The sequence below is a fragment of the Periophthalmus magnuspinnatus genome, chromosome 13, assembly GCF_009829125.3.
Source record: "Periophthalmus magnuspinnatus isolate fPerMag1 chromosome 13, fPerMag1.2.pri, whole genome shotgun sequence".
In the NCBI taxonomy this organism is placed as follows: Eukaryota; Metazoa; Chordata; class Actinopteri; order Gobiiformes; family Gobiidae; genus Periophthalmus; species Periophthalmus magnuspinnatus.
In genome coordinates this window covers 17,893,621-17,917,429 of record NC_047138.1, presented here as the reverse complement: position 1 = coordinate 17,917,429, position 23,809 = coordinate 17,893,621, and the positions used below count along the sequence as shown (strand labels likewise).

At 40.2% G+C, this 23,809-nt stretch overlaps 2 protein-coding genes across 2 annotated transcripts; one reads left to right on the top strand and one right to left on the bottom strand.

Moving 5' to 3' along the window:
- Positions 1–982: 982 nt before the first annotated feature.
- Positions 983–10,461, top strand: blvrb (biliverdin reductase B). The gene is made up of 5 exons (XM_033977005.2): positions 983–1,131; positions 5,782–5,943; positions 7,588–7,677; positions 7,968–8,099; positions 8,714–10,461. The coding sequence occupies exons 1-5, from the start codon at positions 1,047–1,049 to the stop codon at positions 8,869–8,871; spliced, it is 627 nt and encodes a 208-aa protein (XP_033832896.1). The 5' UTR covers positions 983–1,046; the 3' UTR covers positions 8,872–10,461.
- A 638-nt stretch (positions 10,462–11,099) lies between these two features.
- On the bottom strand, positions 11,100–20,815 carry kcnk6 (potassium channel, subfamily K, member 6). Its single transcript, XM_033976539.2, has 3 exons — positions 20,397–20,815; positions 17,129–17,521; positions 11,100–11,587 (listed from the first exon to the last, which is right to left on the bottom strand). The coding sequence occupies exons 1-3, from the start codon at positions 20,710–20,712 to the stop codon at positions 11,283–11,285; spliced, it is 1,014 nt and encodes a 337-aa protein (XP_033832430.1). The 5' UTR covers positions 20,713–20,815; the 3' UTR covers positions 11,100–11,282.
- Between the last annotated feature and the right edge of the window lie 2,994 nt (positions 20,816–23,809).

The following is a 23,809-nucleotide window of genomic DNA, read 5'->3' as shown; positions in this document are numbered from 1 at the left end:
AAGAAAATTGAAAAAAATAAAAATAAGTAGGCCTATAAAATAGAAAAGAAAATTCACGGTTAAGAATGCCTAACACAGACATTCATATATTTGGGGACTATGCGTCCACATGTGTAGGTGAATGAATGCCCTTTCACTCTTCTCCTTTGAGAACTGTCCACAGAAACAGAGTTACGCAGTTTCGTTTGTTTGTTTTTGTTAGTATTTATTTTGTTTGTTTTGTCTATGACAAAAGCCCATGTGAGAATTCATTTTATTCGCAAACTGATCACAGAGAAATGGCCAGGCGAAGATTTGTTTTAAATGATTCAAACTGAGAGTTGGAATCTGTTTACCCTTTGACTTTATGAAAAAATAAACAAATACAAGTACAATACTACTACTACTACTACTACTACTACTAATAATAATAATAATAATAATAATAATAATAATAATAATAATAATAATAATAATAATAATAATAATAACAACAACAACAACAACAGTTCCAATTGTTCACAAACCGTTCAAAAGAGCCGACTCATTCACGAACATCACATCAAACCAAACACATTCGCCCATTAACCAAAAGTTATACAGTAGTTCTTTGGTAATGCATGTAGCCGTTGTACTTTTCAAAAATGCACACCTGCCTCTGTGCAGCTCTACACTGTGCAGCAGGCTGTATATATGGAGAGTGTAATAGACTGCGTAAAAGACAGGATTTTTTTTTTTGATTTCGCAAATTATAATACATATAGACAATATAGTACAATATGAACACATAAAGCAGACATCCAATTTCAAAAAACAAGTGAAACAGGACGTGAAGAACAAACAGTAACAAAAATCAATACAATAAAACAGATTGGATTGAACTTCGCTGTGATGTCTCATGTTGTTGACTTGGGGAACTCCGTGGAAAGTGGTCCCTTTAAGAGCACGAAAGGAGGGGCCCCAGGGCGCTCTTCCTACCTCGCTTTCACCCTACGCAGCGCACTTACTGTTCAGCCACGCCGTGCGTAACTAGCCAACTTTTGGCCTCGTCTCGTCCCACTTTGACGATGTCGGACACCATTAAAAATGTTGCTATTTTTGGAGCCACAGGTATGACCGGTCTGGCCACGCTGCCGCAGGTGGCCGCTGCAGGTGAGCGCGCTCAGTTTATGCTTATGTATAATTATAAGTGTCATGAGAGTGACAGAACAGTGGTCATGTGATGTGACAAGAGCAGACAGACTCAAAGTGCTGATGTCATGCGTGGCTTTTTGCTGAGTCACGAAAGAGTGGACAGACAGGGCAAAACATGCACGCCTAGAACTGAAATGTTTGTTATTATCTGATTTATGTTATATTGCTATGTGTCATAATGTTGTTTTCTTATCAAAAGCATTCCTGGAGTAATGCTTTGTTTCATTCACACATGTTTAACACACAAATCCTGTATATTAAGGCTGAGTTTTTCTCTCAAGCTGAAAATAATCTGTTCCACCTTGTGATGTCATGTGGTAATACGGAAAGTGCTCCACTGTGTTTTTAAACTCCATACACCTTCACTAGAATCATTTGGATCATTTTTGCCCTGGAATTTCCCATGTCTACTAAACTAAAGGTAAAAAATTTTTGTTTTTTTTTGTTTTTTTACAGCAAATGTGACTGAACGGTACAAGTTCAAGTTCTGTGTATGAAATGTAAAAAAAACTAACTGGGAGGTAGGCAGGGCTAAAATCTAGACAGATAACAGAGACAAACTAATATTATGTATGTTAACAACAGAACACAATATGTAAAACAGTAATGAGAAAATGAAAAAATTAAGTTAAGTTTACAGCAAAACAAATTTTCTTTCATCAACAAAATTACGTTTTTCTGTCAGAGGTATATCTTCCAAAACATTGCTTTGGAAGATATACCTATAGTTTTATAATCTTCATTGCAAACCATTCTGTATAAATATTATTTTTTTAATATTTAATATTTTTTCCCACCCTATTTTCAGCTAATTCAACATATTAATATCAATCAAAATAAAAAAAAATAAAAAAATAAGCGGTTACATTTTTCTGCATATTTCACTTTGTGTATATGATATTTACCCAACAGAGTTTATATATATATATATATATATATATATATATATATATATATATATATATATATATATATATATTTACAGAATATATTTTAGCTTGTAGTTAAGATGATTGAATAATGTAATAATATTATTATAGCTCAAACAGATCATAGTCCAATCTTTCAGGCTATATAAAGTTCCAACTGTTTCCAGAAATGCATTCATAGAATAGATGTTTCAGTATAACAGAAGTTGTATTTTAAAGATACTTAAGTGAATCTGAAGTGAAAGTTGCCAAATTTGTGGGGTATATATTGTGTGTAAATGGTAGCTCTTAACTTGAAAACTACTACGTCATGACATCACAAGGTGGAACAGAGCATTTTGAGCTTTGGAGACGTAGACAGCCTAATAATAAACAGTTATTCAGACATTTGTGAATGAAACAAAACACCAGTTATGTTTTTGAGCAGGTATTGCATTATAACATGACACATAACACTTTTAAGAGTAAATTTTGCTTAATATAGGAATTTGAAAAAGTTTACAAAATCTGCAAACTCTGGAAGTCAGGTCCTTCTTATGTTACTGCTTAGGCTGAAATGCCCCACAGTATGGCATTGAATCAATCTATCTCAGTGGACACTAGTAGGTGATGCCACCAGGCCAAGTTACAGTTCATATATGAAATGATTTGAACATTTGTGTTTCCTGCAGTGCTCCTTCAAATATAATGTTGTTTTTATTTATTTATTTTTTCATTTTTGTGTTTGTAATTTGAAAATACCAGATTTTGTGCATTATTTCATGTTTTGTACTTCAGATTAACCTCAAATTATAAATCAAATGTTACACTTAAACAGTTAATCTTTACGTTACTCTTACTTGAGCAGTACTTTTCCCAAATACTTTTTTACTCTTAGTACTGTCTTGGACTGGTACTTTGTACTTCTACTTGAATAATATTATTTTGAAGTAACGTTACTCTTACTACAATTTTTGGCTACTCTCCCTGCCTTAAAATTAGGCTCCTTTTGAAAGAAGTATGGTTTGATAAAACAATTCATAAAAGTTCAGTTTCTTGAGTTAATTATATAAAGGTAAATTATTATTAAACGTCCGTTGGAGCGTTGTTATCTAGAGCTCACACAGAGGGTGGGACAGTCTGGCCCTGACCACCCACTAATATCTACAGGACTGTTCTGCTGATTCCACTCATAATAAAAGGGTTTTGGCCTGAAAACAGAACAGTGAGTATCCCAGTGTCACTCTGAACTCTGTCAGTAGTAAATGAAGATGGTGCAGTCTCTCAGATGTTAAGTGGAACTAAACACTAAATCAGTTTCTTTTGCCACTTACAGTTTTGTCCAATTGTTTTAGTGCATTTTTGAAACTTAGTTTAGTTTAGAAACTTTAGTTTGATTATTTAAAACAGGTAACATAATTTAGAACATTTGTCATCAGTTCACGCATTTTTTTTCTCAGAACAGAGCACACAGCTCTCGTCCACAAATACATACATGACTGGTGAATTCACATTGGGGTTTTTTTCTGTACAACAGGCCTGTCCTCACATGGTTAAGGATTTTAGCCCAAATTCTGTCACTTTCAATATAGAGATTCAAACAGAACAGCAAAAAACCCAAACAACACACACACAATTTGTGAGCACTTGAAATTTAACAGCAAATGATTTGACACGTGTCAAACAGAGGGAAAGTCTACACTGTGTGTAGTATTTTTCTTATCAAATACCACAAAATCTAGTCTGAAATAGCTAATGTGTACATTTACACTCACCTAAAGGATTATTAGGAACACCTGTTCAATTTCTCCTTAATGCAATAATCTAATCAACCAATCACATGGCAGTTGCTTCAATGCATTTAGGGGTGTGGTCCTGGTCAAGACAATCTCCTGAACTCCAAACTGAATGTCAGAATGGGAAAGAAAGGTGATTTAAGCAATTTTGAGCGTGGCATGGTTGTTGGTGCCAGACAGGCCGATCTGAGTATTTCACAATCAGCTCAGTTACTGGGATTTTCACGCACAACCATGTCTAGGGTTTACAAAGAATGGTGTGAAAAGGGAAAAACATCCAGTATGCGGCAGTCCTGTGGGCGAAAATGCCTTGTTGATGCTAGAGGTCAGAGGAGAATGGGCCGAGTGATTTAAGCTGATAGAAGAGCTGACTGAAATACAACCGAGGAATGCAGCAAAGCATTTGTGAAGCCACAACACGCACAACCTTGAGGCGGATGGGCTACAACAGCAGAAGACCCCACCAGGTACCACTCATCTCCACTACAAATAGGAAAAAGAGGCTACAATTTGCACGAGCTCACCAAAATTGGAGAGTTGAAGACTGGAAAAATGTTGCCTGGTCTGATGAGTCTCGATTTCTGTTGAGACATTCAAATGGTAGAGTCAGAATTTGGCATAAACAGAATGAGAACATGGATCCATCATGCCTTGTTACCACTGTGCAGGGTGGTGGTGGTGGTGTAATGGTGTGGGGGATGTTTTCTTGGCACACTTTAGGTCCCTTAGTGCCAATTGGGCATCGTTTAAATGCCACGGGCTACCTGAACATTGTTTCTGACCATGTCCATCCCTTCATGACCACCATGTACCCATCCTCTGACGGCTACTTCCAGCAGGATAATGCACCATGTCATAAAGCTCGAATCATTTCAAATTGGTTTCTTGAACATGACAATGAGTTCACTGTACTACAATGGCCCCCACAGTCACCAGATCTCAACCTGATAGAGCATCTTTGGGATGTGGTGGAACGGGAGCTTTGTGCCCTGGATGTGCATCTCACAAATCTCCATCAACTGCAAGATGCTATCCTATCAATATGGGCCAACATTTGTAAAGAATGCTTTCAGCACCTTGTTGAATCAATGCCACGTAGAATTAAGGCAGTTCTGAAGGCGAAAGGGGGTCAAACACCGTATTAATATGGGGTTCCTAATAATCCTTCAGGTGAGTGTATTTACAAACACAATACAGGAAAATGGTTTTACACAAAAAGCAAAGCTTTTTCAGCCACAGATTAATTTGTGTGACGTGCGCACCCCACTGGCAGGCTGCACTAAAGAAGTGATGCTGTGTGGTCACTGAGAGCAGGACTAAGGCATCTGAGCTGCACTGTCACCTGAATGAAAGGGCACAAAAAACGCATGCCCAATTTTGTGCTACAGTACTCTTTTGTATCACACATCTCTCTTCTCCTCTCCAAAACTCTCCTGATATTCTGAACAAAACACATCACTTTTTTACCTGAGAGTAAGAGTTTGGTGCTTCAGTTGTTGATTCTGCAGAGTTCCCTGTGTTATTTCCCCCCCCTTTTTTAATGTAAGACTTAGGACTTGGATGATAAAAACTGCTGCTAATACCCACAAAAACAGCCTTTCATATTTGCTGATTTAAAAGTGCAATATATTGCTGAAGTAAATATAGATGATAAACTATAATACTGAAACTCATTTAAGACACTGACACAAAAACCCAAGAGCAGATTTAAAACAGAAAAACTATTTCTAAATCTACAATATTGTAAAAAAAAAAATAAAAAAAAATAAAAACATGAGCTGCTATTAATAAATAACTGAATGAAACACTTTAGTAGTTAGGATATCTGTAATAAGCAATACATTCATATATTGAACGATAAGTAAATAGAGTAAGTCAGTAGAGACTTGTTGCTTGTACCTAAGGTTACAGTGCCACGGTACTTGTGCGAGACCCCTCCCGACTGCCGGAGGACCACAAAGCATCCCGTGTGGTGGTGGGAGACGTGTTGAACAAAGAAGATGTGAAGAAGACTCTGGAGGGACAGGACGCAGTCATCATCATCCTCGGCACCAGGAATGACCTGAGTAAGGCCCTCTCACACACATGCTCGGTTTCCACGCTTGTTGAGGACATTACATTGACTTCCATTCATTTCCTGTAGACTGATCCTATCTGTAAGCATAGTTACTACTTGCCTAACTTTAAAGTGCAGGTGTGACTTCACTTTTCATTAAAATGTTGTTAATGTGATTATATTAAAGGTCCCATATTACACAAAATTGATTCTTGTGAGCTTTGAGCCATGTTAGAACATTGTTACCTTCTTAAAAACGTACCTAGATTTGTTTTTTGTTTCATTCACACGTGTTTGAGTAGTCCTTAATCAAAAGGTCAAAATGCTCTGTTCCACCTTGTAATGTCACAAAGCTGTGTTTTTTCAAGTTAACAGTTACCCTTTACCTTTTTTTCAGTAGCCATTTGCAATTCCAGGGCTGAAATTATCCACATGATTCTAGTGAATGTGTATGGAGTTTAAAAATACAGTGGAGCACTTCCTGTTTTACCACATGACATCACAAGGTGGAGTGTTTTCAGTTTAAGAGAAGAACTCAGCCTAAATATACAGGATTTGGATTTGTCACTGAAACAAAACACAACTCTAGGTATGTTTTTGATGAGGAAACAACAGTATAACATCCAGTAATATGGGCCCTTTAAAAATTGACCAATATTCCTTAGCTTTCTCTATTTCAACAATTTTTGTGAAGTTTATAATTACAGCCTACTGTTGCCACCATAATGTTAACAAGGGCCAAAACCTGTTTAAATTACACAATAGTTATGATTAGAAAAATAATGTAACATGTTAAATAAAGGTTTAAATTGTCAGAAAATTTCCCATACATTTCTGCATAAATTGTCCCTGCATTTTGGATGGAACTGTGTTGATATAGGTAGAGGAATTGTGTTTTAGAACTCACCAGTACTTTTCTTATCAACTTTTTTCCCCACAAACTACCTCTTAACTGATGTGAAACTATAATTAATATTGACCACAGGTACTATCCCACCAAATCAAATTTTAATTAGAAGTGTCATATGCCTTTTAAAGAGGGGGTATTATTCTAAGTCAATTTTTTTTTAGCTTTAGTTTTAACATTGTTCCCTCATCATACCATACCTGAAGAGGATTTAGATGTCATTCATGCATGCTTGAGTATTTAAGCAATCTCTCCCAGGCCTTATGTGAACCCTCCTTACGATTAGTAGTACATATGCCTACATCACCCAGGCTCCTACTCGAGAATTCTCCATAAATATACAAAAACATTATACAAAACTAGACAACTTGACAAACCTGATGCAATGTGCAGTAGTTTTATTTGTGGGATGCACACTGATTGTGTTGTGATAGCGCTCTGAAGGGGGAGTGACTTCTCATGAAGAGCAAAGGGAAGTGAGACTCAAAGTGAAACTTATAAACCATGTTAATACGTTGTTTTCAGCAAATATAGCATTTTCAAAACAATAAAAGGTAACATGGTGATCTAAATATGTTATGTGTTAGCAGTTAGAAGTAAAAGAGGGGGTACCTCTTTGATACCCCAGTGAAGAAAAATACCCTCTCTTTAATCTAATAAAGGATTTCAGTCATAGGGACCTGATTTTACGATACCAGTGTCTCTATGGATGACACTGATGAGGTTCTGCTGTCTCCTCTGCCTTAGGTCCCACCACTGTGATGTCTGAAGGCACTCGCAACATCCTGGAGGTCATGAAGGAGCGTGGGATCCGCAAGGTGGTGGCCTGCATGTCAGGTGACCATCTACATGGGTGCTGTGTCTCTTACATGGGTTCTCTCTTTCTAACTTGCCTCCTCTTTCTTTAACATGGGTTCGGTCTCAAACACAAGTGCTGTATCTTACATGTGTGCTGTCTCTCTTACATGGGTGCTGTCTCTCTTACATGGGTGCTTTTTCTTTTACATGTGTGCTCTTTCTTTAACATGGGTGCTGTTTCTCTTACATGAGTGCTGTGTCTATTTCATGGGGGGCTCTTTCTTTTCTGTTTCATGAATGCTCTCTATAACATGGGTGCTGTGTTCCAGCCTTCCTGTTGTGGGAGCGTTCCAAAGTGCCCCCTCGCCTACTGCCAGTGACAGAGGACCATGACCGCATGTACTCCCTGCTCCAGAGCTCCAGCCTGGACTATGTGGCCGTCATGCCCCCCCACATCGGAGGTCAGTCTCCCCATACCCCCCACCCACTTACACACACACATTGAAGGTCAGTGTCCCCATACCCCTGCACCGATACACACACCTCAGAAGCTAGTGTCCAAATATCCCTCGCCCACATACACACATGTTGAAAGTCAGGGTCCCCATACCTCCTGCACACATACACACACATCGGAGGTCAGTGCACCCTGAGTGCACAGAAAGCCACAAGTGATGTCATGTGGTAATACAGGAAGTGCTCCACTGTGTTTTTAAACTTAACTCTAGAATCATTTGGGTGATTACAGTTCTGGAATTGCCAATCTCTACTGAACTAAAGATAACTGTTAACTTGAAAACTACTGCTTTGTGACATTACAAGGTGGACAGTCTCAACAGAGCATTTTAAGCTTTAGAGATGTAGACAGACTATTAATAAAGAATTATTCAAACGTGTGAATGAAACAAAATTCTAACATGGCTTAAAGCTAACATGGCTTAAAGCTCACAAGAGTCAATTTTGCGTAATATGGGACTGTTAAGTAGATGACATACATTTTCGGCCACAATAACAAGACAAATGTGGGATCTGGGGCCACCCCGTGTGATGTGTCCATGTGCTTGTGTACCTACAGACGATCTCCCCCTGACCGCGAGCTACCAGGCCGCTGAGAAGATGCTCCGGGGACGGGCCATCTCCAAACATGACCTGGGGCACTTCTTTGTTCAGTGTCTGTCCACCTCCTCATGGGACAGCAAGACGGTGGGCGTGTGGGGAGAGTATGCCAAGTGACGCCCCTGGTGCCTGTGGAGGGACAGGACTTTGCTAATGCTACTGTGGAATTATAGGGGAAATATTATGGGAAATTGTCTTTTATCGTCATGTTATCATTTAAAGAAGTACTCAATTTTGTTACTCAAGTAAAAGTACAGATACAGGAGCAATAATGTACTCAAGTAAAAGTATCACATATAAAAATCTACTTAAAGTGGCACTAAACACCTTAACTCATTGACTGGGCTATAACAGGTATCCACATTTTTAAACTCCGCCCCTGCAGCCAGGTGTTTATCAGAAACACCTGGTTGTAACAGGGCAGTCTTTTGTGATGTCACCAACTACCGTACTTGAAATTGTAGAAGCCACTGAAGGAGGCGCAAACTTAGATTTAGGCATTTTTGACCAGAAAGAAATACTCAAATTGGATAGGGGTTCAAAAAAATGACAGTACACAATGCTATTAAAACACCATATGCAAAGTTTTGTAGCGAAAAAGTGGATTTAGTTTAGTTCCATATTTTTGTGTGAAATGTGATGATCTTGTTTTTTTTGGTCAATCAGTTCCTTTCTAGACATTTGTAGACATCTCATAGCCGGGACTTGAACCCAAAGCCTTGAGGCAGGAGGTTACAATGAACATGGTGAAACAACTCAAACCATTCAAAAGTATTTTTTACTTTTCAGTCCAGGTCAAAAATGTAGTGCAAAAAGTACAACTAAATAAATGTAGTTAAGTAAAAGTAAAAAGTGCCCACTGTAAAGGGCCCATATTTACTACCATATACACTATTTTCTGATCTATATTATATTGTTATTTCCTTATCGAAAACAAACATGGAGTTGTGTTTTGTTTCATTCACATGCGTTTAATATACATCTGTATTTAGGCTGAGCTCTTCTCTCAAACAGAAAATACCTTGAGATGTCATGTGTCAATATAGTACTCCACTGTGTTTTTAAACTCCATACACGTTCACTAGAATCAGTTGGATGATTTCAGCCTTGGAATTGCCAATCTCTATTGAACTAAAGATAGATATTAACTTTAACCAGCTTTGGAGATGCAGACCGACTAATAATAGTTACTCAAACATGTGTGAATGAAACAAAACACAAATCCAGGTAAGAACATTATAACATGGCTTAAAGTTCCCAAGAATCTGTTTTGTGTAGTACAGGACCTTTAAGGACAGGTCTTTTATTTTTGTACTTTGTTCCTTTCCAGCACTGCTCCTGTGTGTTTTTAAAGTGCTAGAATCACTGTCCAACAGCTTATGTAAGTGTTCAAATGGACAGTGATTTGCACAACCTGCTAAGAGTGCTTGACCATTGTAGAGAAGTTAGAAAAAATATGTCTTCTTTTACTATGAAGTGCTTTGATTGCTTTAAGAATTGTGTTTTCAGTTGGCATGTATGGTGTGCATGATGTCTTTAAACTGACATTAATGGAAAGTTTTCTTCAAATGACGTTTTCCCAAATAACTGAGACTAAGTGTAATATTTTAAATCATATTGTGATACAGCCTCATCAAAGACCTTTTATACATTTTGTATTAGACAGTTTTATCAATCTATAAGAGCTGAATAAATGCTTTACATCACAAGTCCTGTATTATCTTCTTTCCTTTCACCAAATCTTTTACATCAGCCCCCCCAAAAAACATGAGAAGTGGGTAGAGTAGCCAAAAAATATAGTAAGTGTTACTTCAAAATAATATCACCCAAGTTTGCAGTAGTAGTCTGAGAAATTACTCACAAATTATCACAAAAATGAGGAAAGGAAGGAGCGGTGCAATGAACAAATGTTCAAATAATTTCATATTGTCAACATAAAGCTTTTGTCAATTGTAGACTTAAACTGGGAAGAGGAACCACAGCTTTTACTCAAGTAAGAGTACTGTTACAATGATCAATATATTATTCAAGTAAGAGTACTGTTACACTTGGTTAAAACCTAAAAGTAGTCTCTGATCTCAATGGTCACTACCTTAACCCCAGCACCCGCAGGCAATCAGTGCACTGCAGCCTCTGCAGCTCAGTGAGTGAATTCTCGAGGCTATGAGCTTTCACACGAGACATGGCTCATCTATATACTGAGAATGAGATGTGTCCTCCGTATGCAGGTTTAGGCACTGGCAACCCAGGTTCAAAACACAAAGAGAAACATGAGAACTATTCCTTCTAAGGAGGTGGACCATGACCTGTTGTAATGTGAACAGAAACCACACAGGATTCAAGTATCCCTTTAACACATGACATAAGAAAAGTGTTTATTCCAAAGCACCAGTGACCAGGTGATACATTCAACAACAGTGATAACATTTGTATAAGTGATAAACGATAGTGTCTAGTGATCACACCTCCGGCAGCAGCAGTGAGTGTGCGGGCAGTACTCCAGCGAAAAACTCAGGAGGAGTCCGTTTTTACGGTCTCGAAGTACCCACCATACCCGCCTTTGTGAGGGAGGGGTCTGACCGGCCCTTGAGGATAGTGTTGTAGGAGGGGTGCGGGATGTTGGTGGGGCTGGTGGGACTGGTGGGGCTGGCGGGCTTGTCTCTGGGCTCTGATTGGTTCTTCTCCTGGTTCTCCACGATGGGCCGCTGCTCATCATCCGGACTGACCTCACAGCGCGGCAGCTGCAGGAGCGCGGTCAAACCATGCACGTCAGCCATTTTGTGGACTGCCCGGAGCAACAGGAACATCATCATGAGGCCCAGGAACAGGTACACTGCAAAAGGAGATTAAGGTTGTTCAAAGCATTGAAAATCTGATACTAATCAATACTAAAATGATATTTAACTAGATACTGTTTTGAGCAGTTATCAATACTAAAAAAAAAAAAATCACATTCACAAGACAATGAACCCTTCCAGAATATCTTTAGAATGATCTTGAGCTGTATCAGAACAAGTGCATGACCACATACACTCACCTGAAGGATTATTAGGAACACCATATTAATACAGTGTTTGACCCCCTTTCACCTTCAGAACTGCCTTAATTCTACGTGGCATTGATTCAACAAGGTGCTGAAAGCATTCTTTAGAAATATTGGCCCATATTGATAGGATAGCATCTTGCAGTTGATGGAGATTTGTGGGATGCACATCCAGGGCACGAAGCTCCCGTTCCACCACATCCCAAAGATGCTCTATCGCACGTGTGTCAAACTCAAGGCCCGGGGGCCAAATGCCGCCCACCACGTCATTTTATGTGGCCCGCGAGAAGGTAAATTAAAAGGCATGACTGTCATTTTACAATAAGTCTATACTGCTTTAATGTTTGCACTGACAATAAACTAATGAGATTTTCCCAGCAAGTGGAACTGAGAAATATTTGCAAATAATCATCACAAAATGTTCATGAAGAGGAAAATTGTTGGCATGGAAGGAAGTTTGGAGGAAGAAAGGTGAAGGTGAATACAAGTTTGTGCTTTGAGGAGAAAAAACAGTATGTTTTTTGTGTTATGAGGCGGGGTCGGTACAATCTACGTTGACATTTTGACACCAAACACGGAGCTACGTATGCAAAAGTTAGTCTTCATGAAAAACAACAAATTGTACAATAATTAAAAGGCTGTAAAAAGCCGTATTTGAAGCAGTGCTAAAGGTCTGTGAGCAGGTGTGTCCCGACCAGATACAAACTTTTAAAAATGTCAGTTTATCACAGAAACCGTTATTTAACAAGTTAGAAAGTAATTGCATTTATTGTACATGACATTTGGTTACATTTACTGATATTTACACTGCCGCATAGTTACATCTGGCCCTTGATGGCGGCCATTTTGCTGATGTGGCCCTCGGTGAAAATGAGTTTGACGCCCCTGCTCTATCAGGTTGAGATCTGGTGACTGCGGGGGCCATTGTAGTACAGTGAACTCATTGTCATGTTCAAGAAACCAATTTGAAATGATTCGAGCTTTATGACATGGTGCATTATCCTGCTGGAAGTAGCCATCAGAGGATGGGAACATGGTGGTCATGAAGGGATGGACATGGTCAGAAACAATGTTCAGGTAGCCTGTGGCATTTAAACGATGCCCAATTGGCACTAAGGGACCTAAAGTGTGCCAAGAAAACATCCCCCACACCATTACACCACCACGAGCCTGGACAGTGGTAACAAGGCATGATGGATCCATGTTCTCATTCTGTTTATGCCAAATTCTGACTCTACCTCTTGAATGTCTCAACAGAAATTGAGACTCATCAGACCAGGCAACATTTTTCCAGTCTTCAACTGTCCAATTTTGGTGAGCTCGTGCAAATTGTAGCCTCTTTTTCCTATTTGTAGTGGAGATGAGTGGTACCCGGTGGGGTCTTCTGCTGTTGTAGCTCATCCGCCTCAAGGTTGTGCGTGTTGTGGCTTCACAAATGCTTTGTTGCATTCCTCGGTTGTAATGAGTGGTTATTTAAGTCAACGTTGCTCTTCTATCAGCTTGAATCACTCGGCCCATTCTCCTCTGACCTCTAGCATCAACAAGGCATGCCACGCTCAAAATTGCTTAAATCGCCTTTCTTTCCCATTCTAATATACAGTTTGGAGTTCAGGAGATTGTCTTGACCAGGACCACACCCCTAAATGTATTGAAGCAACTGCCATATGATTGGTTGATTAAATAATTGCATTAAGGAGAAATTGAACAGGTGTTCCTAATAATCCTTTAGGTGAGTGTAGACTAATACATGCCTATGGACCACTATGGAACCAATGGGCATATACTAGTCTATGTGGTCTTATACTTGTTCTGATACCATATCGATACATGCTCAAATGAGTATTTAGTTTCGTTACTAGTTTTGGTATTGATTAGTATCTGATTTTCAATAAATTTGACAAGCCTACTTAGAACAGCTCCACTGCAGAAAGACATAGTTGTTAGACAGCATAGTCTGGCACTGAGACTGTACGCCCAACATTGGCTGGGGTTTGTGTGCGTTACTTATACTTTAAATACTATATACACAATAGGAGAAAATACACTCTTAATGAAGCCCTATCAATAGTTGAAATTACACATCTTTTTTTTTTCCTTTTCAAATTAACATTTAACATCAAATGTAGTGGCCCGTGTTGAGTACCATATGATAAACCCAGTCATTTTTACAACACCGATGAGGCCACTGAACACACTTCCCATCTGACTTCTGATCCACCCCACGTACCCTCCATGGTGACATGTCCCCTTTGACCTAGCCCTTATACCTGCCCACATGCCCATGCGAACATGCCCCTGCGAACATGCCCCTGCGAACATGCCCCTGCGAACATGCCCCCGTGCACCTGCCAATGTATACCAGCCCCTCCGAACAACACACACGCTGTCTTACTTAATGACACGACAGCTTCTACAAGAGCCACTGTTGGGCCACTGTGGCACCTGGTGTTCCCAGAGGTCTCCCATCAAGTACTAACCATGCCTGACCTTGCTTAGCTTCCGAGATAAGACAAGATTGGTTACGCACAAGCAGATATGTTAATAAAAATAGAAAATATTACTCCTATAATAAGTGTTGTGGAATTATAAAAACTAACTGTAGAATGTGAATGAAGAAAAAACAGACCCTGCGCATCACACCAGCCCCCATCTGGCCCACACACCTGTTATCTTACCCTCTGGCCTTCATCATTTTACATCTACAGATCTACAGTGTGCACAACCCCTGACGGCCCTCTCAGACCTGCAGATGCCCACTTTGGAATAAACCACCACCAGCAGAGGGGGCTGTTGTTCCACAAGATGTAAAGCTCTTAGCTGAGGCTGCTTTGTCCTGTTAGGAACGGGTGCCTTGAGTGATCACTAGAGCATTAATCTCCTCACGTGTGCAGCCCAATGGCTCACTTCAGCCAGCTCAGGTCAGTGGAGGTCCAGCTAGAGAAGGACCACAACACTGCTGGAGATATGTACTATTGACCTCAAGAGCTGCTTATACAACATGTCTGTACTGGGGCAAGATACATTTTGCTCAAATACATGGGCCTTTAGCTATATCAGCACAAGTATAAACAAGCTGATCAGCTGATAAAGAACCCATATGCTTTCAAAGAAGACCAAAGAAGGAGGCCATGTAAGGGCCATTTTCACTGTCCCTTCTCTGTACCATATACAGTTGAAACCATAAGTTTACATACACCATTTAAAAAAGACACATTGGTTTGTTTTTTTTTCTTCACTGTCTGACATGAAATCAGACTAAACTTTTACAGTTTTAGGTCACTTAGGCTCACCAAAATTAATTATATTTGCTAAATGCCAGAAAAATGAGAGAAGGATTTTTTAAAGACAATTTTTCATAATTTTCTTCAAAGTCAGAAGTTTACATACATTTCCTTATTATTTGATATCATTGCCTTTAAACTGTATGACTTGAGTCAAATATTTTGGATATTCTTCCACAAACTTGTCAAAACAGCAATTTTGGCCCATTCCTCCTGACAGAACTGGTGTACCTGAGCTAAGTTTAAAGGCCACCTTGCAGTCAGAACTTTGTGATGCCCACTTCAAAACATTAACTTTGTTATCCTTAAGCCACTTTGTAACCAGTTTGGCAGTATGGTTTGGGTCATTGTCCATTTAGAAAACCCATTTGTGGCTAAGCTTTAACTTCCTGGCTGACGTCTTGAGATGTTGCTTCAGTATTTCCACATAATGTTCTTTCCTCATGATACCCTCTATATCAGGAAATGCACCAGTCCCTCCTGCAGCAAAACAACCCCACAAAATCATGCTGCCATCCCCGTATTTCACAGTTGGGATGGTGTTCTCAGACTTGCAAGCTTACCCCTTTTTGCTTTTTTTGAGTAATGGCCTCTTCCTGACAGAGTGGCCTTTTAGCCAATGCTGGTACAGTACTCGTTTCACTGTGGATAATGACACACTCTTACCAGCTTCAACCAGCATCTTCACTAGGTCTTTTGCTTTTGTTCTTGGGTTGATTTGCACATTTCAGACCAAAGCACACTCATCTCTGGGATACAGAACCTGTCTCCTTCCTGAGTGGTATGATGGCTGGACATTCCTATGGTGTTTATACTTGTGTATAATTGTTTGAACAGATGAACATGACACCTGGAAATTGCACCAAAGGATAAACCAAACTTGTGCAAGTCCACAAGTCTCTTCCTCATATATTGGCTGATTTCTTTTGATTTTCCCATGATGTTACACAAAGAAGCAGTGTTTCAGGTGTGCCTTCAAATACATCCACAGATTTGTCTCTAACTCAAAAGTTAGCAATAAACCAGAAACTTGCAAAGACATGACATCATCATCTGGGTTTTCCCAATTGTTTAAAGGCATAGGAATCTTACTGTATGTGAACTTCTGACTTTGAAGAAAGAAATTTAAAAATGGCTTAAAAAAATCCTTCTGTCATTATTCTGGCATTTAGCAAATAGCAATAATTTTGGTAATCCTAAATGACCTAAAACAGGAGAAGTTTAGTTTGATTTAATTTCAGGAAGTGACAAAAAGGTGTATTCATCTTTTTATATAGTATAACTGTCTCCTCTGCCCATGTTCAAATAAAGATGACTCATTGATCCTGGTCAATCTGGACTGGAAACAAGGCTGATGATGTTTGGGAGGAGCACCGTCCAGGCCTGTAGTTGACTGACACTCCTCTCAGTTCTGCCTGGCTCCTGTTTGTGGGTCCTGGTTCTGGGTCCTGGCTGAGTCCAGGTTCTGAGTCAGATGAGGAACTGTGGTTGTTGTGCTGAATTTCACACAGAGCTGCGAGGCCTGGACTGGTCACATGACCACTCACATGACAGGCTGCTGGCACAGACTGTGTGATACAGGATCACAGCAGCAGACACACTGAGCTCCATCAGCATTACATTTTATTATTCTTTATTTAAGCACAAGTCCCACAAGCTGCGAGGCTGCCCAAATTGCAAGAATTACTCCAACGTTCTTTTACCATAATCATTATCAGCTTTTTTTTGTTTTGTTTTTTACATGTTTCAAGATTGGCAAGCTACTTAGAGGTAACAACAGTGGACATAATCCCACCCCCTCAAAACTCTGTAATGGTGACTACTGTAACCACAGCTGCCCTAGGGCAGACTAATGGAAACCTGGCTTCCAATCTGTGCCATCTGCATCTCGGATCTCTACAAATCACATCATACATTCATACACAACCACAACACTGCTTTTAGTTGGGATCAGACATATGAGCTTCTGGTTGTTGTGGGAGAACACTATAGTACTGATTAGTTTGAACCTTTTTTACCCTCCATCATGTAGGTCCTGGTGCAGACTTACCTATCACAGACACCTGATACAAGGACTTGTTCCTCTGGCCAGGCTGCAGTGCTGGGACATAGTCCCCCAGGCCGATGGTGCACAGAGAGATGAAGCAGAAATATACTCCATCCAGGAAGGACCAGGAGCCCTCGAGCCAACTGAAGAGTGCTGCAGGGCCAATGAAGAAGCAGAGCAGCAGCAGCAGGAGCAGAAGCAGCAGATGCAGGGCGCAGGCCGCTCGGGGCGCCACACCCCAGCCATGCAGCACAGCCACAGGCCCCACCACCAGAGGAAAGAGCAGCTTCTGCACACAGGCCGTCAGCACCAGCATGGTGAAGGGCACGCCCAGTAGAGCATACAGGATGGAGAAGCCCTTCCCCAGATCTGACAGGGGGGTGCTGTGGCCGTACCCTATGGACACATGAACAAGATGAGCAGGAGCTCCAGGGACACTATCCATTGTTTGTTATATTTGCATTCATTATAAAAAACAAAACATATACACACGTAACAGGCACATACACTCAATTATCGATTATTCTTTACAATAGGACAACAGACACAACATGCATGAGCTGGGGCGCATACATTTCTTTACCTTCATTTATACTAACACACTCATTGTAAGTAAGTAAATGGGACTGATAAATACTAGATTATAAACATAAATACACAGCATCAGCAGTTTAGTTTTTTATTTTTATGTATTTATTTATTTTTACATTTTAGTATACAAAAGGGATAATTGTGTATATTTCATGTTGTGAATTTCAAGTATACATTTAAATTCATTATATTTTTATTTTATCTGACACCATGTAATCAGTGTGCAAATTAAAATCAGTTAAATATGATGATGATTATTATTATTTTATTTTCTACTATATCAGTATTATATTGTTTTCAAATATCACAGCACTATCTTGCCTGTTTATACTGAGTATCCTGAGTATCCTGTGTATCCTGAGCTTGAGTATCCTGAATATTCTAATTATTCTGAGTATTCTGTGTATCCTGTAAATCTTGAGTATCCTGCATGTCCTGTGTACTCTGTGTATTCCGTGTAATACTACTGTGTCAGTGGTGTTTCTCTGCTCAAGCTTCACACAGATCACTGTTTGAATAACGTGCATTTCTAGCACTGACCAGTGGGACTGGGGCAGAGACACCAGACCTAAACCCACATGTACCCTACACAACACAGTTCAGCCAAACTAGTTTAAGATGAGACTTGGCATAACTGCAATGAAGAGTGTGTGTGGAGCAGAGGTGCCAGAGCAAGTCTCAGGCACGTGTGACAAAAGAGGAGGGGCTCACAGGTCCCAAGAGGCTTCTTTGCGGCTTGTAGGAGACTGACTATAGACCCAGAATTAGGGATAGAGTTTATTAGTTGGCTGATATATCAGATCAATATTTGGATTTTTTTGTTTGTTTTAGTCGATTTGCTGCCCAGAACATACACAAAGCTTTAAATTAACACTTTAATATGAAGAGACAACTGCACTAAATGTGTTACACTGCTCTCTTAAAGGTTTGTGGTTAAAAAGGGCTCTGGGTCAGTCTGTAGTAAATTTAAGAGATAATTTGAGAAAAATAATCAAAGTCGCCACTATATATTGGCCTAAAAATATCACCAGAGTTTATTAGCCATCTGTTGCTTTGTATTCATTCAAAACAATCGGCATCGGCCATGAAAAAAACAAAAAAACCAAAACATATATCAGTCGATCTGAAGTAGGGTGTTGAATCATTTGTGAAGATCCGTGCTGTGTAATAGAACTTATTTAACCCTTTACCATTTGACTGATCGACTGGGCAGCTGATCTGACCTCCTCTGTGCTGTGGTCGCCTTTAGGAGCATGCTCAGCGCTCATCTCTGCAGTGCATGTGAAACGCTTTCAGATAGCTCCTGGTTAAGGGAGCAGGTGGCAGGATTATTCTCATTTTATTAATGGATAACAACTCTTGATTTATTTATATTTTTCTAATTGAGAATAAAAATGGCTTTCAATATCAATTTCATGACCAGATAGATACAGTATTAGGGCTACAATATTTCCTAAAAAAGTCTGACCTCTGCTTCAGATTTCAGTGAATTGCACAGCTCCTCAGGACTGTATCAACATGGCTAAGGTATGTGTATTTGATCATAAATCATAACAAGCATTTAGTGTTTTTTCTCCTTGGGTTCAAACTCCAGTTTGGACACAGGACATAAGCATGTATCCCAGATGCTTCTGAAGAACCTGCGCTTTTTTGTACTTCAGTGTAGTGATTTTTCAAATTAGCTGATGCCACACCATGCAGCAGGGGTGTCCAAACTTTTTTCACAAACTGAAACATAAGGGCTGCATATTGAAACATATTTGAAGCGGAGGGCCACAGACCAGTGTCGATACAGGGAGTCAAATGGTGCATTTAACACAGGTTTGACAGAGCCACTGAACCTTTAATAAAACTTGGAAGATTATTTTTAAGTCTGTGTCACAATGCAATGTGATGTTATACAGGTTATAGATGTAGAATCTCTTCAATTTGTGGTAAAAAGTACTTTCTGATCAATTGGCCCAGTTTAAGAGGAGGCATGAGGGCCAACAAAAACTGGTCTCAGGGCTGCATTTGGCCCCTGGGCCATAGTTTGGACAGCCCTGCCATAGAGACTAACATCAGAGGAGCTCAGCAGGCCCACAGCACGTCTTTTATATGTTATCCTCCTGCTTTGATCACAGTGCTACAGCCTACTGCTTTTAAGTGGGTGCATTGTAGACCTACTCCTGTTCCCACAGTGACCTGTAGGTCTACATGTGCATCTGCACAGTCCAGGCCGTATTTAACTTAAAACTGGACTAAAATTAAACAGTCTTTCGTTGATCATTGTCTTAATAAATAGTGACACTGCCCTCTAAACACACAGCGGGTCTTCCCACAAAGCAGCTCAAGACTGAACACAATCAATTAAAGCATTGAATCATCAGCACATGATTCACACAACCAAACATCACCCTGAAACTGTGTCTGGACCTGGGCCAAAACGGACCATCACCGGACCAGACCAGACCAAAGTCTCGCTTAACCAAAAAACTTGTTTTCAATAAAACGAGCCACTGCCTCCACCCAAAGAGACATCCAGGCTGCGCAGGGGACAGTGCACAAAGTTCTCACTACGTGACGCAGGCTCACCGCTGTGTGTGAGGTGTGTGGATGAGATGTCGCCCGTAGCAGGGGAGCCAGGTGATCCTATAATTCCAAAGATGACCCCTCACCACCCGTATCTGTGTGCACTTACCCACTGTAGTGACCAGGGTATTGGCGTAGAACATGGAGGAGGTCAGGTCCCAGTTGGACGGCTGAGAGGAGTTCTGTAGCACGGACACACCGGAGCGGTGAGCCTGCAGTACCCGCGCTAAGAAGTGGTCTAGGTCTGCGGCGCTGGCGCAGCTGTGGTTGAGGAACTCCTGCTTGAGCGTATCCAGCTCGTGACGCAGCCGCTCCTCCTCAGGCCGCTCAATGGTGGAGAAGACCAGACCCCCGAACAGCAGGTAGATGATGTAGAAGACGACGAACCCGGTCAGCAGCAGCCACGACCTGCCCGCGGAGCGCATGGCTGCTTCACGGACAAACTCCAACCCTGTGCTTCACAGTCTGCTCTCTCAACACCGGGGCGCAGGGGCTGGACTTTGCACCGAGGCCCTCCTCAATAAGTACAAGAGGTGTGTCCTTCTCCTGGTGAAGTTAAAAGCGCTCAGACTCAGCACCCGTAGACTTGAAACAAACTGAAGGGCGTGTAGGACGACTCGGCTGTTGAAGGAAACCTCAGACACAGGTTGGTAGTACGAAGCTCGTGACCACAGAGCACCAGATGTCTGCACTTCTGCTCTGATTTAGCAGATCAGGGTCCAAACAATCACGTGGGCAATAATAGCCCTATCTGTGCACAGGCCTACAGTCTTCAGGCGTGAGGAAACAGTAGTAGGCCTGTTCAGTCTGTCAGCCTCTTTATTTAATAGGCTACTTGGATAGTCTATAGACTTTTCCAGTTCATTGGCAGATGTGTTACTCGGAGGGGCCCCTGATGTCTTCCAGAAGCGATTGGCGCAGTGACTCCTGTGGGAGCGCTCTGAAGTTCCCTGCGCTGCGGGACAATGCTCATCTTTGTCCGGTCCCGAAATCACTTGACTCCTCTCTCCACAGACAAAGACCATGGTGATGTGATACAGGCAGACCCTGCACAAACCTGAACAATTCAGCAACTAATAGGAGTAGAGGTCTATGTTTAAGCTTCCATAGCAGGTTATGGAAACTCCTGGGCGAGCTATTTCCTCTTTTTTTTTTTTTTTTTTTTTTTTTTGATTTAGTAGGCTGCATAAATGTTTTTCACAAGAATTAGGCCTGCTTATGCAAAGGAAAATCGCCAAAGGTTTAATTAATCATCACTCCAACATTTGATAGCGCCCCCTGTAGGCTGCTGGATGGAGCTCGTGGACCTGTTGAATTTGGACCTCATTATTGTGGCCTTTAATTCAAGATAAAATATAGGCAGTAGGTGACATTTATACTCCACAAATTGCATAGCATGAATTATTATTTAAATAAAAATAATATGTGCCACCATAATCTTTACAAAACCTATGGGAAACACTGCTAATAGGTCAATGCTAGCGGCCCAAACGACACGCTTTACGGCACTTTACAAAGACACGTAGGTCTGCAACCGTGTCCCGCACCCGAGTTCAGATGGGCGTGGTTGACAGGCGGATTAACCAACCAGAGAGACGTGCGTACTATGGTCCGTTCAGTCAAAACAAATACGGCGGTTTAAAAAGGAATAAACATTTAAAAAAAATAATAATAACACTGAACTGAAAATAACGCTGATTTATGCAGAATCAACAATCGAAGCACCAAACTCTCAGGTAAAAGAAGTTATGTATTTTGTTCTGAATGACCCGAGCATTTTCAAAAGATGTGTGGAATGCTGTGGTTGGACCATTCCAAGTTAGGACGGGGGAGCTGTATGTTAGGGTGACGGATCAAATGTTGTTTTTTGTCCTGTATCTGTGTGTTATTGGTGTTGTTTTCTGTCCTTTAAAAGCCTAACCAGGGACAGGGGCTGCAAATTAGCCTGTGGCTACAAGCCTTATGTACATGGACATCGGTGACCTATATGGTGGCAATGTTTTCAGTGTACTGTCCCTGTCAAATAAATAAATAAATAAATAATAGGTTAAAATAGGGACACTAGGACATGTCTTTTATGAAAGTGGGACAAATCAGTGGCTTTGGATAAATCTGCTGGGACAGGGGACACAGGGGTCAAAATTAGGACTGTCCCAGTGAAATAGGGATGTCCAGTCACCCTATTTTATGTTCCCAGGTTTGTTAGAATAATTTAAAAAAGGGTATTATGTTCCAACTGGTTCCAGTGCGGCTTTGTTACCACATTTTATGTACATTTTATAATAGTATATAGTATAGTAAAGACCAGAGCAGAGTTTTGCTGTGATGGTAAAGGTAACAATAACTAGTGATAATGCACACAATGGAACAATATATTTTGGGGCTCAATATTTATTGTGTGTACAATTTCTTTCCAATAGTGGTGAGATTTCTCCCTTTTTTGTAATAATGTAAGACTTGAGCCATAGGCGGTAGAATAAAAAAACGTCTGTTGCTGATTATGAGTTCACTCTGCTATTTATTTGTAGCAGCTCAGGCATTTTAATGATACAGTATATTCAAAAATAGGTTTCCTGGGATTATCTTGTTTTATGTCAGTGGCATAAAGTAGTTTCTATATGATATTTTATCATAATATCGCTCTGTAGCAATGTATCATAAAAAAAACAAAACAGATGTGTAAATAATGTCACCGTGTTCAACTTGTTTGGTGCAAAAGTTTACTCAGCACACTCCAAAATGTCAAATTAGTTTGCCTTTTAGCCAACGCCTTGTTTTGCTCCTCTACTAAATCCCTGAAAGGCGAGAAAAAAAGAACTACATTTTCGCTTAATATTTTTTTAAATGGAAAAAAAATTGCCTCTCAGGGCTTGCGTATACGGCAGTACACCAGGCCAGACATCAAAATTGGATACTTTAAAGAAGGCATTGTGCTTGTGTCAGCTCTATAGTTATAATCTATGACACCCGTGGATCATTATGTTATAATCTGCACATTTTAAATCACAGTATTTATCTAAAAGGACTTATATAAAAGAATAGAAACAAGTTCACAGTTAGCAATCTGTGGTACCCAATAGGAGCTGACATCTCCGTAAACGTCATCACAACAAAGAGCCATGTAGCTGTCTGCACCTCTACCATCACCTCCTATTGAGCAGCCTAGTGAGCGGTGGATTTTTTTATTTGTACCAAAATGGCTACACAACGCTGCTGAATCCTACATCTATCACTAATTTAAAAAATTTAATTGGAAAACGAAGTAAGTACGTCACAGAGTTGATCAGCAAAATAGGGTCTAGAGATTAAAGATTGCTTAAACATACAAAAATCACTCCAAATACAACTTTGAGGGGGTAAATGAGAAGGAAGCAACTATAACCTGGTTAAAAACTTTGAAAAGACCTATTTTGCAGAATAGGTCTGCTTTAATTTGAAACCACAGGTGACGTAATTTCATTCAAACTTATTTTTTATTTATTTTTTTGCAATGGTCTCAAAGTTCTTTCATTGGGAAAACAT

Coding starts and splice junctions, on each gene's coding strand:
- blvrb (XM_033977005.2), top strand. CDS start 1,047: ATGTCGGACACCATTAAAAATGTTGCTATTTTTGGAGCCACAGGTATG. Junction 1,132..5,781: donor GCCGCAGGTGGCCGCTGCAG/GTGAGCGCGCTC, acceptor CTTGTACCTAAG/GTTACAGTGCCACGGTACTT. Junction 5,944..7,587: donor CGGCACCAGGAATGACCTGA/GTAAGGCCCTCT, acceptor CCTCTGCCTTAG/GTCCCACCACTGTGATGTCT.
- kcnk6 (XM_033976539.2), bottom strand. CDS start 20,712: ATGCGCTCCGCGGGCAGGTCGTGGCTGCTGCTGACCGGGTTCGTCGTC. Junction 17,522..20,396: donor TACCCTGGTCACTACAGTGG/GTAAGTGCACAC, acceptor ATGTGTCCATAG/GGTACGGCCACAGCACCCCC. Junction 11,588..17,128: donor GTATCAGGTGTCTGTGATAG/GTAAGTCTGCAC, acceptor CTCCTTTTGCAG/TGTACCTGTTCCTGGGCCTC.